The sequence below is a fragment of the Dendropsophus ebraccatus genome, chromosome 3 (genome assembly GCF_027789765.1).
Source record: "Dendropsophus ebraccatus isolate aDenEbr1 chromosome 3, aDenEbr1.pat, whole genome shotgun sequence".
In the NCBI taxonomy this organism is placed as follows: domain Eukaryota; kingdom Metazoa; phylum Chordata; class Amphibia; order Anura; family Hylidae; genus Dendropsophus; species Dendropsophus ebraccatus.
The window spans coordinates 200190899-200207557 of NC_091456.1; the positions used below are offsets into that span (position 1 = coordinate 200190899).

Here is a 16659-nt window from a genome sequence, read left to right on the forward strand (position 1 = left end):
AATTGCACTGTGGTCAAGAAGTGGCGGAATTATTTCGCCCCTGAAGATGTCGGGTCACAAGTCACACATACTGTACACTCTGGGAAATGACTTACCTCTAGCTTTTATGAACTTGATGACACCAATGAATAGAGCCACCCCAAGCATGGTGGAGAACACTATAACAAAGATGGTCAACCTAATGGAGAAGTCATACGATAATATCGAAGAAATATCAGATGGTACGCCTTCTGCTGACAATCTTCTCTGTTTCTAATAACCCAGCCACTCACCTGTTACTTGGTTCTGCTGTTGGGGGCACTGCTGCTGTTGGGGGCACTGCTGATGTTGGGGGCACTGCTGCTGTTATACTGAAACAAGGAGCAGATATACCAGAGTTATCTCTCAAAAAACCCATGTAATTGCTGTCCAGAATTAATGCAATAAAACTCCAACGTTTGTGAACGTCCCCTTATGTATCTAAGCTGTGCTGGCAGGGTGACATTGGGTACTGAGGGGTGAGAGATTGGGGCACACCAGGGGGATGGGGTGTGGAAGTCCATTATAATAATATAATAAGGGGGGGAGGGATAAGGAAACACCAGGGGTTGAGGTATAGAAGTCTATGGCAAATCACGCCCCTCTCAGTCTATGGCAGCACATTATTCCACTATAGCTGTCATGTTCTCCTCTTCTCCCAGGAGGATGGGCAGTTTCTCTTCCTCCTCTCTGAAGGTGAAGTGAGTGTCCCTGACTGCTGAGTATTTGGGGTAGTTCTTCAGAATGGTCTTAAGTTTTCACTCAAACGATGCGTTTTTTAGGGAGTTAACAAAACACCAAGTTTTGTTGAAGTACCTTGGAGTGCTGCTGTCATGTCCGCACCTGTTCAGACCACAGCGCAGTCCTGTGCCTGTAAAATATGGCCAAGACTGCGCTTCTGGCCATGATTCCGTGCCTGAATTGTTTCCATGCACCAGTCTGAAGTCTGATTCCAGCACTTGTGATTGACAAGTTCCACCACACCCGTCTGGTTTCTTTTAGCCTAGTACCAGGCTGCAGACGGATTAAAGTAGTAATGGACAGTCGCTTCTCCACTTACCTCCCTTCCCTGTCAGTCTGTCTGGTCTGGATGTCAGAGGGCTGGTCCTATCACTTTCTGTCAGTCTGTCTGGTCTGGATTTCAGAGGGCTGGTCCTATCACTCCCTGTCAGTCTGTCTAGTCTGGATGTCAGAGGGCTGGTCCTATCACTCCCTGTCAGTCTGTGTGGTCTGGATGTTGGAGGGCTGGTCCTATCACTCCCTGTCAGTCTGTGTGGTCTGGATGTGAGAGGGCTGGTCCTATCACTCCCTGTCAGTCTGTGTGGTCTGGATGTCAGAGGGCTGGTCCTATCACTCCCTGTCAGTCTGTCTGGTCTGGATGTCAGAGGGCTGGTCCTATCACTCCCTGTCAGTCTGTCTTGTCTGGATGTCAAAGGGCTGGTCCTATCACTTCCTGTCAGTCTGTGTGGATGTCAGAGGGCTGGTCCTATCACTCCCTGTCAGTCTGTACGGTCTGGATGTCAGAGGGCTGGTCCTATCACTCCCTGTCAGTCTGTGTGGTCTGGATGTCAGAGGGCTGGTCCTATCACTCCCTGTCATTCTGTCTGGTCTGGGTGTCAGAGGGCTGGTCCTATCACTCCCTGTCAGTCTGTCTGGTCTGGATGTCAGAGGGCTGGTCCTATCACTCCCTGTCAGTCTGTGTGGATGTCAGAGGGCTGGTCCTATCACTCCCTGTCAGTCTGTGTGGTCTGGATGTCAGAGGGCTGGTCCTATCACTCCCTGTCAGTCTGTGTGGATGTCAGAGGGCTGGTCCTATCACTCCCTGTCAGTCTGTGCGGTCTGAATGTCAGAGGGCTGGTCCTATCACTCCCTGTCAGTCTGTGCGGTCTGGATGTCAGAGGGCTGGTCCTATCACTCCCTGTCAGTCTGTCTGGTCTGGATGTCAGAGGGCTGGTCCTATAACTCCCTGTCAGTCTGTGCGGTCTGGATGTGAGAGGGCAGGTCCTATCATCCCTGTCAGTCTGTGTGGTCTGGATGTCAGAGGGCTGGTCCTATCACTCCATGTCAGTCTGTGCGGTCTGGATGTCAGAGGGCTGGTCCTATCACTCTCTGTCAGTCTGTCTGGTCTGGATGTCAAAGGGCTGGTCCTATCACTCCCTGTCAGTCTGTGCGGTCTGGATGTCAGAGGGCTGGCCCTATCACTTCCTGTCAGTCTGTGTGGTCTGGATGTCAGAGGGCTGGTCCTATCATTCCCTGTCAGTCTGTGTGGTCTGGATGTTAGAGGGCTGGTCCTATCACTCCCTGTCAGTCTGCCTGGTCTGGATGTCAGAGGGCTGGTCCTATCACTCCCTGTCAGTCTGTCTGGTCTGGATGTCAGAGGGCTGGTCCTATCACTCCCTGTCAGTCTGTGTGGTCTGGATGTCAGAGGAATGGTCCTATCACTCCCTGTCAGTCTGTGTGGTCTGGATGTCAGAGGGCTGGTCCTATCACTCCCTGTCAGTCTGTGTGGTCTGGATGTCAGAGGGCTGGTCCTATCACTCCCTGTCAGTCTGTGTGGATGTCAGAGGGCTGGTCCTATCACTCCCTGTCAGTCTTTCTGGTCTGGATGTCAGAGGGCTGGTCCTATCACTCCCTGTCAGTCTGTGCGGTCTGAATGTCAGAGGGCTGGTCCTATAACTCCCTGTCAGTCTGTGCGGTCTGGATGTGAGAGGGCTGGTCCTATCATACCTGTCAGTCTGTCTGGTCTGGATGTGAGAGGGCTGGTCCTATCACTCCCTGTCAGTCTGTGCGGTCTGGATGTCAGAGGGCTGGTCCTATCACTCCCTGTCAGTCTGTGTGGTCTGGATGTCAGAGGGCTGGTCCTATCACTCCCTGTCAGTCTGTGTGGTCTGGATGTCAGAGGGCTGGTCCTATCACTCCCTGTCAGTCTGACTGGTCTGGATGTCAGAGGGCTGGTCCTATCACTCCCTGTCAGTCTGTCTGGTCTGGATGTTAGAGGGCTGGTCCTATCACTCCCTGTCAGTCTGTGCGGTCTGGATGTCAGAGGGCTGGTCCTATCACGCCCTGTCAGTCTGTGTGGTCTGGATGTCAGAGGGCTGGTCCTATCATTCCCTGTCAGTCTGTCTGGTCTGGATGTCAGAGGGCTGGTCCTATCACTCCGTCAGTCTGTGCGGTCTGGATGTCAGAGGGCTAGTCCTATCACGCCCTGTCAGTCTGTGTGGTCTGGATGTCAGAGGACTGGTCCTATCACTCCCTGTCAGTCTGTCTGGATGTCAGAGGGCCGGTCCTATCACTCCCTGTCAGTCTGTGTGGTCTGGATGTCAGAGGGCTGGTCCTATCACTCCCTGTCAGTCTGTGCGGTCTGGATGTCAGAGGGCTGGTCCTATCTCTCCCTGTCAATCTGTCTGGTCTGGATGTCAGAGGGCTGGTCCTATCACTCCCTGTCAGTCTGTCTGGTCTGGATGTCAGAGGGCTGGTCCTATCACTCCCTGTCAGTCTGTCTGGTCTGGATGTCAGAGGGCTGGTCCTATCACTCCCTGTCAGTCTGTGCGGTCTGGATGTCAGAGGACTGGTCCTATCACTCCCTGTCAGTCTGTGTGGTCTGGATGTCAGAGGGCTGGTCCTATCACTCCCTGTCAGTCTGTCTGGTCTGGATGTCAGAGGGCTGGTCCTATCACTCCCTGTCAGTCTGTGTGGTCTGGATCTCAGAAGGATGGTCCTATCACTCCCTGTCAGTCTGTGTGGTCTGGATGTCAGAGGGCTGGTCCTATAACTCCCTGTCAGTCTGTGAGGTCTGAATGTCAGATGGCTGGTCCTATCACTCCCTGTCATTCTGTCTGGTCTGGATGTCAGAGGGCTGGTCCTATCACTTCCTGTCAGTCTGTGCGGTCTGGATGTCAGAGGGCTGGTCCTATCACTTCCTGTCATTCTGTCTGGTCTGGATGTCAGAGGGCTGGTCCTATCACTCCCTGTCAGTCTGTGTGGTCTGGATGTCAGAGGGCTGGTCCTATCACTCCCTGTCAGTCTGGCTCGTCTGGATGTCAGAGGGCTGGTCCTATCACTCCCTGTCAGTCTGTCTGGTCTGGATGTCAGAGGGCTGGTCCTATCACTCCCTGTCAGTCTGGCTCGTCTGGATGTCAGAGGGCTGGTCCTATCACTCCCTGTCAGTCTGTCTGGTCTGGATGTCAGAGGGCTGGTCCTATCACTCCCTGTCAGTCTGTCTGGATGTCAGAGGGCTGGTCCTATCACTCCCTGGACCAGGGCTCTGACATCTCATAGGAAGTCCTCTTGTGCCCTGGAACCTTACTTGTTATTGAGGGCCTGTCTATCTATATCCTGTCTATATACCTGTCTGTATACTGTCTATATACCTTTCTGTCTATCTATACCCTGTCTATATACCTGATTACTGTATATACCTGTCTATATACCTTTCTGTATATCTATATACTGTCTGTATACCTGTCTGTATCCTGTCTATATCCTGAATATATACCTATATACTGTCTATATACCTTTCTCTCTATCTATATCCTGTCTATATCCTGATTATATACCTGTCTATATACTTTTCTGTATATCTATATACTGTCTGTATCCTGTCTATCTACCTTTCTGTCTACCCATGTAATAAGACAGTCACTTACTTGTCGCTCGCTGCTCTTGTAGTGGACACGGCTGCAGTCATACTATAAGAGAGGATCAGATATGGCAGAGATCAGCGTTATCTATAGAAGATCTCCAGCCGTCAGACAATGTAAGTGACCCCTCCGCTGCTTCCTTCCTCATACAATGTGATCGGATTGTTCTCTATAAGTGATGAGCGCTGATCTCTCTGATCATTGCTCCGTCAGTCGTGCGGCTGACGAATGATCGCTGGGTCAGTGCATACACCGATATAGACACATCAGCGCTGTTGTCCTATTTGCCCTACTGGGGTCAGTACCGTACTGTAGTGGTCACTGCCCTTGTGTTTTAGAAGGACCCCAGGCATAGACAAGGCTATCCCTCCTGAGGGGTTCTAGCACTGCATGCTTGCATAGAAGAATCTCTCGGCTTCTTTGGTCCCTGACAAGGGTCCTGGCCTAAGCCAGGCCGGGCTTCACTGCAGCAGGGTCTCTGTCTCTGTGTCTCAGCCCTTCCCCACCTCTACTGACAAAAGACCTCCCACCAAGGACCAACCTCTCTTTTATAGGGGACAAACAGCTGTGTGGTGATTGGTGGGCTGTGGAAAGAGGAGAAGGAAGAAGTAGGATGGGTGGGAAAAGAGAGGGAACCCAGGACAGGACATGTGACACAAAACAGGTAACCCATTCCACCGTCACCTGTGCTTCATACATAACATAGAATACAGAGAACAGTGACACCTAGTGGGGAAAACACATAGTGACATCTCCTTCATCCCCCTGTCTGATACCTGACAGAGATAAGTTACTCAGGTGTGATGGAACTTAGTGGCCGCTGTGCCGGGACAGACAGACAGACAACCTCATACATCTACCTCATACCTCTCAGTCCCCATTAGTGGCCGCTGTGTCGGGACAGACAGACAGATAACCTCATACATCTACCTCATACCTCTACCTCATACTTCTACCTCATACCTCTACCTCATACATCTACCTCATACATCTACCTCATACCTCTACCTCATACATCTACCTCATACCTCTACCTCATACATCTACCTCATACATCTACCTCATACATCTACCTCATACCTCTACCTCATACATCTACCTCATACCTCTACCTCATACCTCTACCTCATACATCTACCTCATACATCTACCTCATACATCTACCTCATACCTCTACCTCATACCTCTACCTCATACATCTACCTCATACATCTACCTCATACATCTACCTCATACATCTACCTCATACATCTACCTCATACCTCTACCTCATACCTCTACCTCATACATCTACCTCATACATCTACCTCATACATCTACCTCATACCTCTACCTCATACATCTACCTCATACCTCTACCTCATACCTCTACCTCATACCTCTACCTCATACATCTACCTCATACATCTACCTCATACATCCACCTCATACCTCTACCTCATACATCTACCTCATACCTCTACCTCATACCTCTACCTCATACCTCTACCTCATACATCTACCTCATACATCTACCTCATACATCTACCTCATACCTCTACCTCATACATCTACCTCATACATCTACCTCATACATCTACCTCATACATCTACCTCATACCTCTACCTCATACATCTACCTCATACCTCTCAGTCCCCATTAGTGGCCGCTGTGCCGGGACAGACAGACAGATAACCTCATACATCTACCTCATACCTCTACCTCATACCTCTACCTCATACATCTACCTCATACATCTACCTCATACATCTACCTCATACATCTACCTCATACATCTACCTCATACCTCTACCTCATACATCTACCTCATACATCTACCTCATACATCTACCTCATACCTCTACCTCATACATCTACCTCATACCTCTACCTCATACATCTACCTCATACCTCATACCTGTACCTCATACCTCTACCTCATACATCTACCTCATACCTCTACCTCATACCTCTACCTCATACCTCTACCTCATACATCTACCTCATACATCTACCTCATACATCTACCTCATACCTCTCAGCCCCATTAGTGGCTGCTGTGCCGAGACAGACAGACAGACAGACAACCTCATACATCTACCTCATACCTCTACCTCATACATCTACCTCATACATCTACCTCATACCTCTACCTCATACATCTACCTCATACATATACCTCATACCTCTACCTCATGCATCTACCTCATACATCTACCTCATACCTCTACCTCATCTCTCTACCTCATACCTCTACCTCATACCTCTACCTCATACATCTACCTCATACCTCTACCTCATACCTCTACCTCATACCTCTACCTCATACATCTACCTCATACCTCATACCTCTACCTCATACCTCTACCTCATACATCTACCTCATACATCTACCTCATACCTTTACCTCATACATCTACCTCATACCTCAACCTCATACATCTACCTCATACATCTACCTCATACCTCTACCTCATACATCTACCTCATACATCTACCTCATACATCTACCTCATACATCTACCTCATACCTCTACCTCATACATCTACCTCATACATCTACCTCATACCTCTACCTCATACCTCTACCTCATACATCTACCTCATACATCTACCTCATACCTCTACCTCATACATCTACCTCATACATCTACCTCATACCTCTACCTCATACCTCTACCTCATACATCTACCTCATACATCTACCTCATACCTCTACCTCATACATCTACCTCATACCTCTACCTCATACATCTACCTCATACCTCTACCTCATACATCTACCTCATACCTCTACCTCATACCTCTCAGCCCCATTAGTGGCCGCTGTGCCGAGACAGACAGACAGACAACCTCATACATCTACCTCATACCTCTACCTCATACATCTACCTCATACATCTACCTCATACATCTACCTCATACATCTACCTCATACCTCTACCTCATACATCTACCTCATACATCTAACTCATACATCTACCTCATACCTCTACCTCATACATCTACCTCATACATCTACCTCATACCTCTACCTCATACCTCTACCTCATACATCTACCTCATACCTCTACCTCATACATCTACCTCATACCTCTACCTCATACCTCTACCTCATACCTCTACCTCATACCTCTACCTCATACATCTACCTTATACCTCTACCTCATACATCTACCTCATACATCTACCTCATACATCTACCTCATACCTCTACCTCATACCTCTCCCTCATACATCTACCTCATACCTCTACCTCATACATCTACCTCATACATTTACCTCATACCTCTACCTCATACATCTACCTCATACATCTACCTCATACCTCTCAGTCCACATTAGTGGCCGCTGTGTCGGGACAGACAGACAGATAACCTCATACCTCTACCTCATACCTCTACCTCATACATCTACCTCATACATCTACCTCATACATCTACCTCATACATCTACCTCATACCTCTACCTCATACATCTACCTCATACCTCTACCTCATACATCTACCTCATACATCTACCTCATACATCTACCTCATACATCTACCTCATACCTCTACCTCATACATCTACCTCATACCTCTACCTCATACATCTACCTCATACATCTACCTCATACATCTACCTCATACATCTACCTCATACATCTACCTCATACCTCTCAGCCCCATTAGTGGCTGCTGTGCCGAGACAGACAGACAGACAGACAACCTCATACATCTACCTCATACATCTACCTCATACATCTACCTCATACATCTACCTCATACCTCTACCTCATACCTCTCAGTCCCCATTAGGGTATTGGATGTAATAAATCCTGAGGTTCTTCTGCTTCTTTTCCGGATTCCTCTTCTGGACGACATTTTACTATAAAGTAAGAGAATATGTAAAAGAAGGTAATCCGGACATCTCCGACCATGTAATAAGTGTATAATATATGTATATACCCCGCATCTGTCCTGCTGCCTCCATCTCTGACCATGTAATAAGTGTATAATATATGTATATACCCCGCATCTGTCCTGCTGCCTCCATCTCTGACCATATAATAAGTGTATAATATATGTATATACCCCGCATCTGTCCTGCTGCCTCCATCTCTAACCATATAATAAGTGTATAATATATGTATATACCCCGCATCTGTCCTGCTGCCTCCATCTCTGACCATGTAATAAGTGTATAATATATGTATATACCCCGCATCTGTCCTGCTGCCTCCATCTCCGACCATATAATAAGTGTATAATATATGTATATACCCCGCATCTGTCCTGCTGCCTCCATCTCTGACCATGTAATAAGTGTATAATATATGTATATACCCTGCATCTGTCCTGCTACCTCCATCTCTGACCATGTAATAAGTGTATAATATATGTATATACCCCGCATCTGTCCTGCTGCCTCCATCTCTGACCATGTAATAAGTGTATAATATATGTATATACCCTCCATCTGTCCTGCTGCCTCCATCTCTGACCATGTAATAAGTGTATAATATATGTATATACCCCGCATCTGTCCTGCTGCCTCCATCTCTGACCATATAATAAGTGTATAATATATGTATATACCCCGCATCTGTCCTGCTGCCTCCATCTCCGACCATATAATAAGTGTATAATATATGTATATACCCCGCATCTGTCCTGCTGCCTCCATCTCCGACCATATAATAAGTGTATAATATATGTATATACCCCGCATCTGTCCTGCTGCCTCCATCTCTGACCATGTAATAAGTGTATAATATATGTATATACCCTGCATCTGTCCTGCTACCTCCATCTCTGACCATGTAATAAGTGTATAATATATGTATATACCCTGCATCTGTCCTGCTGCCTCCATCCCCGACCATGTAATAAGTGTATAATATATGTATATACCCCGCATCTGTCCTGCTGCCTCCATCTCTGACCATGTAATAAGTGTATAATATATGTATATACCCTCCATCTGTCCTGCTGCCTCCATCTCTGACCATGTAATAAGTGTATAATATATGTATATACCCCGCATCTGTCCTGCTGCCTCCATCTCTGACCATATAATAAGTGTATAATATATGTATATACCCCGCATCTGTCCTGCTGCCTCCATCTCCGACCATATAATAAGTGTATAATATATGTATATACCCCGCATCTGTCCTGCTGCCTCCATCTCTGACCATGTAATAAGTGTATAATATATGTATATACCCCGCATCTGTCCTGCTGCCTCCATCTCTGACCATGTAATAAGTGTATAATATATGTATATACCCTGCCCAGCTGTCAGTCACATACAGCACGTCATATGTCAGCGACTACCAGGACTATACGTATACAATGCTCAATATCTGTGATAATATATAATATCAGTGTATGACCCTGTGTCACATATATAGCGGTGTATGATCCTGTGTCACACATATATAGCGGTGTATGATCCTGTGTCACATATATAGCGGTGTATGATCCTGTGTCACATATATAGCGGTGTATGACCCTGTGTCACATATATAGCGGTGTATGATCCTGTGTCACACATATAGCGGTGTATGATCCTGTGTCACATATATAGCGGTGTATGATCCTGTGTCACATATATAGCGGTGTATGACCCTGTGTCACATATATAGCGGTGTATAATCCTGTGTCACACATATAGCGGTGTATGATCCTGTGTCACATATATATAGCGGTGTATGACCCTGTGTCACACATATAGCGGTGTATGATCCTGTGTCACATATATAGCGGTGTATGATCCTGTGTCACACATATAGCGGTGTATGACCCTGTGTCACATATATAGCGGTGTATGACCCTGTGTCACATATATAGCGGTGTATGACCCTGTGTCACATATATAGCGGTGTATGATCCTGTGTCACATATATAGCGGTGTATGACCCTGTGTCACATATATAGCGGTGTATAATCCTGTGTCACACATATAGCGGTGTATGATCCTGTGTCACATATATAGCGGTGTATGATCCTGTGTCACATATATAGCGGTGTATGATCCTGTGTCACATATATAGCGGTGTATGATCCTGTGTCACACATATAGCGGTGTATGACCCTGTGTCACACATATATAGCGGTGTATGATCCTGTGTCACGTATATAGCGGTGTATGATCCTGTGTCACATATATAGCGGTGTATGATCCTGTGTCACATATATAGCGGTGTATGATCCTGTGTCACACATATATAGCGGTGTATGATCCTGTGTCACACATATAGCGGTGTATGACCCTGTGTCACACATATAGCGGTGTATGACCCTGTGTCACACATATAGCGGTGTATGATCCTGTGTCACACATATATAGCAGTGTATGATCCTGTGTCGCACATATATAGCGGTGTATGATCCTGTGTCGCACATATATAGCGGTGTATGATCCTGTGTCACATCTATAGCGGTGTATGATCCTGTGTCACATATATAGCGGTGTATTATCCTGTGTCACATATATAGCGGTGTATGACCCTGTGTCACACATATATAGCGGTGTATGATCCTGTGTCACACATATAGCGGTGTATGATCCTGTGTCACATATATAGCGGTGTATGATCCTGTGTCACATATATAGCGGTGTATTAGTCAGTGTTGCATTGTCACCATGTGATACATACCACGCGATTGCCGGGTCCTTACATAGTTTCCTTCCCCCTCTTACACAGTTGGCGGCTTCCTTCTCCTTGCACTCCTGGGTCTTGGATTTTCGAGCTGTGCACAAGAAGCATAGAACACGGCTATAAGTCTCTTCATTCATTGTTATCATCACCTTCGTCATCAGTGTCACTATTGCAGTCCTTATCATTGTCACCAACATCATCATAATAAGTTAAAGGGGCTGCTCGTTCAAGTGCCTGGTGGGACAGTGAGGACCTGCTCGTTCACGTGGCTGGTGGGACAGTGAGGACCTGCTCGTTCAAGTGCCTGGTGGGACAGTGAGGACCTGCTCGTTCAAGTGCCTGGTGGGACAGTGAGGACCTGCTTGTTTATGTGGGACAGTGAGGACCTGCTTGTTCATGTGCCTGGTGGGACAGTGAGGACCTGCTCGTTTATGTGGGACAGTGAGGACCTGCTTGTTCATGTGCCTGGTGGGACAGTGAGGACCTGCTCGTTTATGTGGGACAGTGAGGACCTGCTTGTTCATGTGCCTGGTGAGACAGTGAGGACCTGCTCGTTCACGCACCTGGTGGGACAGTGAGGACCTGCTCGTTCACGCACCTGGTGGGACAGTGAGGACCTGCTCGTTTACGTGCCTAGTGGGCAAATGAGGACCTGCTCGTTTACGTGGGACAGTGAGGACCTGCTCGTTTACATGGGACAGTGAGGACCTGCTCGTTTATGTGGGACAGTGAGGACCTGCTTGTTCACATGTCTGGTGTGACAGTGAGGACCTGCTTGTTCACGTGGGACAGTGAGGACCTGCTCGTTCACATGCCTGGTGGGACAGTGAGGACCTGCTCGTTCACGTGCCCGGTGGGACAGTGAGGACCTGCTCGTTTACATGGGACAGTGAGGACCTGCTTGTTCACGTGCCTAATGGGACAGTGAGGACCTGCTCATTCACGCACCTGGTGGGACAGTGAGGACCTGCTTGTTCACATGCCTGGTGGGACAGTGAGGACCTGCTCGTTCATGTGCCTGGTGTGACAGTGAGGACCTGCTCGTTTATGTGGGACAGTGAGGACCTGCTTGTTCACATGTCTGGTGTGACAGTGAGGACCTGCTCGTTCACGTGGGACAGTGAGGACCTGCTCGTTCACATGCCTGGTGTGACAGTGAGGACCTGCTCGTTCACGTGCCTGGTGGGAGAGTGAGGACCTGCTTATTTACGTGGGACAGTGAGGACCTGCTCGTTTACGTGGGACAGTGAGGATCTGATCGTTCACGTGGCTGGTGGGACAGTGAGGACCTGCTCGTTCACGTGGGACAGTAAGGACCTGCTTGTTTACGTACCTGGTGGGACAGTGAAGACCTGCTCGTTCATGTGCCTGGTGGGACAGTGAGGACCTGCTCGTTTACGTGGGACAGTGAGGACCTGCTTGTTCACGTGCCTGGTGGGACAGTGAAGACCTGCTCGTTCACGTGCCTGGTGGGACAGTGAGGACCTGCTCGTTCATGCACCTGATGGGACAGTGAGGACCTGCTCGTTCACGGGCCTGGTAGGACAGTGAGGACCTGCTCGTTCACGCACCTGGTGGGACAGTGAGGACCTGCTCATTCACGTGGGACAGTGAGGACCTGCTCATTCACATGCCTGGTGGGACAGTGAGGATCTGCTCGTTCACGTGCCTAGTGGGACAGTGAGGACTTGCTCGTTTACATGGGACAGTGAGGACCTGCTCGTTTACGTGGGACAGTGAGGACCTGCTCGTTCACGTGCCTTGTGGGACCGTGAGGACCTGCTCATTCACATGCCTGGTGTGACAGTGAGGACCTGCTTGTTTACGTGGGACAGTGAGGACATGCTCGTTCACGTGCCTAGTGGGACAGTGAGGACCTGCTTGTTTACGTGGGACAGTGAGGACCTGCTCGTTCACGTGCCTAGTGGGACAGTGAGGACCAGCTTGTTTACGTTGGACAGTGAGGACCTGCTCGTTCACGTGCCTGGTGGGACAGTGAGGATCTGTTTGTTTACGTGGGACAGTGAGGACCTGCTTGTTTACGTGCCTGGTGGGACAGTGAGGACCTACTCGTTCACGTTCCTGGTGGGACAGTGAGGACCTGCTCGTTCACGCACCTGGTGGGACAGTGAGGACCTGCTCGATCACATGCCTGGTGTGACAGTGAGGACCTGCTCGTTCACATGGGACAGTGAGTACCTGCTCGTTCGCGTGCCTGGTGGGACAGTGAGGACCTGCTCGTTCATGTGGCTGGTGGGACAGTGAGGACCTGCTCGTGCACGCACCTTGTGGGACGTTGAGGACCTGCTCGTTCACGTGCCTGGTGCTACAGTGAGGACCTGCTCATTCACATGCCTGGTGTGACAGTAAGGACCTGCTCATTCACGTGCCTGGTGGGCAGTGAGGACCTGCTCGTTCACGTGGCTGGTGGGACAGTGAGGACCTGCTCGTTCACGTTCCTGGTGGGACAGTGAGGACGTGCTCATTCACATGCCTGGTGGGACAGTAAGGACCTGCTCATTCACGTGCCTGGTGGGGCAGTGAGAACCTGCTCGTTCATGTGGCTGGTGGGACATTGAGGACCTGCTCGTTCACGTGCCTGGTGGGACAGTGAGGACCTGCTTGTTTACGTGGGACAGTGAGGACCTACTCGTTCACGTGCCTGGTGGGACAGTGAGAACCTGCTTGTTTACGTGCAACAGCGAGGACCTGCTCCTTCACGTGCCTTGTGGGACAGTGAGGACCTGATCGTTCACGTGCCTTGTGGGACAGTGAGGACCTGATCGTTCACGTGCCTTGTGGGACAGTGAGGACCTGCTTGTTTACGTGCCTGCTGGGACAGTGAGGACCTGCTCGTTCACGTTCCTGGTGGGACAGTGAGGGCCTGCTCGTTCATGTGGCTGGTGGGACAGTGAGGACCTGCTCGTTCACATGGGACAGTGAGGACCTGCTCGTTCACGTGCCTGGTGGGACAGTGAGGGCCTGCTCGTTCATGTGGCTGGTGGGACAGTGAGGACCTGCTCGTGCACGAACCTCGTGGGACATTGAGGACTTGCTCGTTCACGTGCCATGTGCTACAGTGAGGACCTGCTCATTCACGCACCTGGTGGGACAGTGAGGACCTGCTCATTCACATGCCTGGTGTGACAGTGAGGACCTGCTCATTCACGTGCCTGGTGGGACGGTGAGGACCTGCTCGTTCACGTGGCTGGTGGGACAGTGAGGACCTGCTCGTTCACGCACCTGGTGGGACAGTGAGGACGTGCTCGTTCACGTGCCTTGTGGGACAGTGAGGACCTGCTCATTCACGTGCCTGGTGGGGCAGTGAGGACCTGCTCGTTCATGTGGCTGGTGGGACATTGAGGACCTGCTCATTCACGTGGGACAGTGAGGACCTGCTCGTTTACGTGGGACAGTGAGGACCTGCTTGTTCACGTGCCTGGTGGGACAGTGAGGACCTGCTCGTTTACGTGGGACAGTGAGGACCTGCTCGTTCACGTGCCTTGTGGGACAGTGAGGACCTGCTCGTTTACGTGGGACAGTGAGAACCTGCTCGTTTACGTGCAACAGCGAGGACCTGCTCCTTCACGTGCCTTGTGGGACAGTGAGGACCTGCTCGTTCACGTGCCTGGTGGGACAGTGAGGACCTGCTTGTTTACGTGCCTGCTGGGACAGTGAGGACCTGCTCGTTCACGTTCCTGGTGGGACAGTGAGGGCCTGCTCGTTCATGTGGCTGGTGGGACAGTGAGGACCTGCTCGTTCACATGGGACAGTGAGGACCTGCTCGTTCACGTGCGTGGTGGGACAGTGAGGGCCTGCTCGTGCACGCACCTCGTGGGACATTGAGGACCTGCTCGTTCACGTGCCTTGTGCTACAGTGAGGACCTGCTCGTTCACGCACCTGGTGGGAGAGTGAGGACCTGCTCATTCACGTGCCTGGTGGGACGGTGAGGACCTGCTCGTTCACGTGGCTGGTGGGACAGTGAGGACCTGCTCATTCACGCACCTGGTGGGACAGTGAGGACGTGCTCGTTCACGTGCCTTGTGGGACAGTGAGGACCTGCTCATTCACGTGCCTGGTGGGGCAGTGAGGACCTGCTCGTTCATGTGGCTGGTGGAACATTGAGGACCTGCTCGTTCACGTGGGACAGTGAGGACCTGCTCGTTTACGTGGGACAGTGAGGACCTGCTCGTTCACATGCCTGGTGGGACAGTGAGGACCTGCTCGTTTACGTGGGACAGTGAGGACCTGCTCGTTCACGTGCCTTGTGGGACAGTGAGGACCTGCTCGTTTACGTGGGACAGTGAGGACCTGCTCGTTCACGTGCCTTGTTGGACAGTGAGGACCTGCTCGTTTACGTGGGATAGTGAGGACCTGCTCGTTCACGTGTCTGGAGGGACAGTGAGGACCTGCTCGTTCACGTGTCTGGTGGGACAGTGAGGACCTGCTCGTTCACATGCCTGGTGTGACAGTGAGGACCTGCTCGTTCACATGCCTGGTGTGACAGTGAGGACCTGCTTGTTCAAGTGCCTGGTGGGACAGTGAGGACCTGCTCGTTTACGTGGGACATTGAGAACCTGCTTGTTCAAGTGCCTGGTGGGACAGTGAGGACCTGCTCGTTTACGTGGGACAGTGAGGACCTGCTCGTTCACGTGCCTGGTGGGACAGTGAGGACCTGCTCGTTCACGTGCCTGGTGGGACAGTGAGGACCTGCTCGTTCATGTGCCTGGTGGGACAGTGAGGACTTGCTCGTTTATGTGGGACAGTGAGGACCTGCTTGTTCATGTGCCTAGTGGGCAAATGAGGACCTGCTCGTTCGCGTGCCTGCTCAGTGAGCCAAGAACTCAAAGACAGTATCCCTGCCGAGCCGCCCATGACATCAGAAGATGATGCGTTTTGACAGGGGAGGGAGGACTTGGAGTGGATATTTTCGAATACTCAAACAAATAGTGTGCTCGAAAGAAAGAGCTTCTCTCTAATCATTACAATCACAGTCCTCATTGTCCCCAGTATATTACCATCATGGCTGTCACCATCATTATCTCCATCATGCTCCTCCTTACCATCACCAGACTCATGGATGGGACAGCAGTTTCCATCATTTCCACCTTCACCATTATTATTGCCGTTGTCTTCGTCACCCTTGATGGAGCCCGATGTGCTGACCCCTGCAGAGGAGAGACGCCATGTTAGTGTGTATACGGACAAGGCTTCCCTCCTATCACCAGAGATCTATAACATTGTAATGGTGGATGACTGAGGGTCCGATGAGATCCCCTGATCACTGGAATGGGTGATGCCCATCTATAACCTGTGTATTTCCTGAACATACCGGCAGCTATTAGGGGTAAGGGTGGTCTGTAATGTGTAG

At 50.1% G+C, this 16659-nt stretch overlaps 1 protein-coding gene across 1 annotated transcript in view; it reads right to left on the reverse strand.

Moving 5' to 3' along the window:
- LOC138786694 (uncharacterized) overlaps window positions 1-16659 on the reverse strand; it is a 38613-nt gene that overhangs the window by 18643 nt on the left and 3311 nt on the right. The window contains exons 2-7 of the mRNA XM_069963675.1: window positions 16352-16456; window positions 11285-11378; window positions 8422-8508; window positions 4665-4706; window positions 273-350; window positions 96-178 (exon numbers count right to left, since the gene is read on the reverse strand). Coding sequence (XP_069819776.1) covers window positions 96-178; window positions 273-350; window positions 4665-4706; window positions 8422-8508; window positions 11285-11378; window positions 16352-16456 — 489 coding nt within the window. The remainder of the gene's footprint in view (window positions 1-95; window positions 179-272; window positions 351-4664; window positions 4707-8421; window positions 8509-11284; window positions 11379-16351; window positions 16457-16659) is intronic.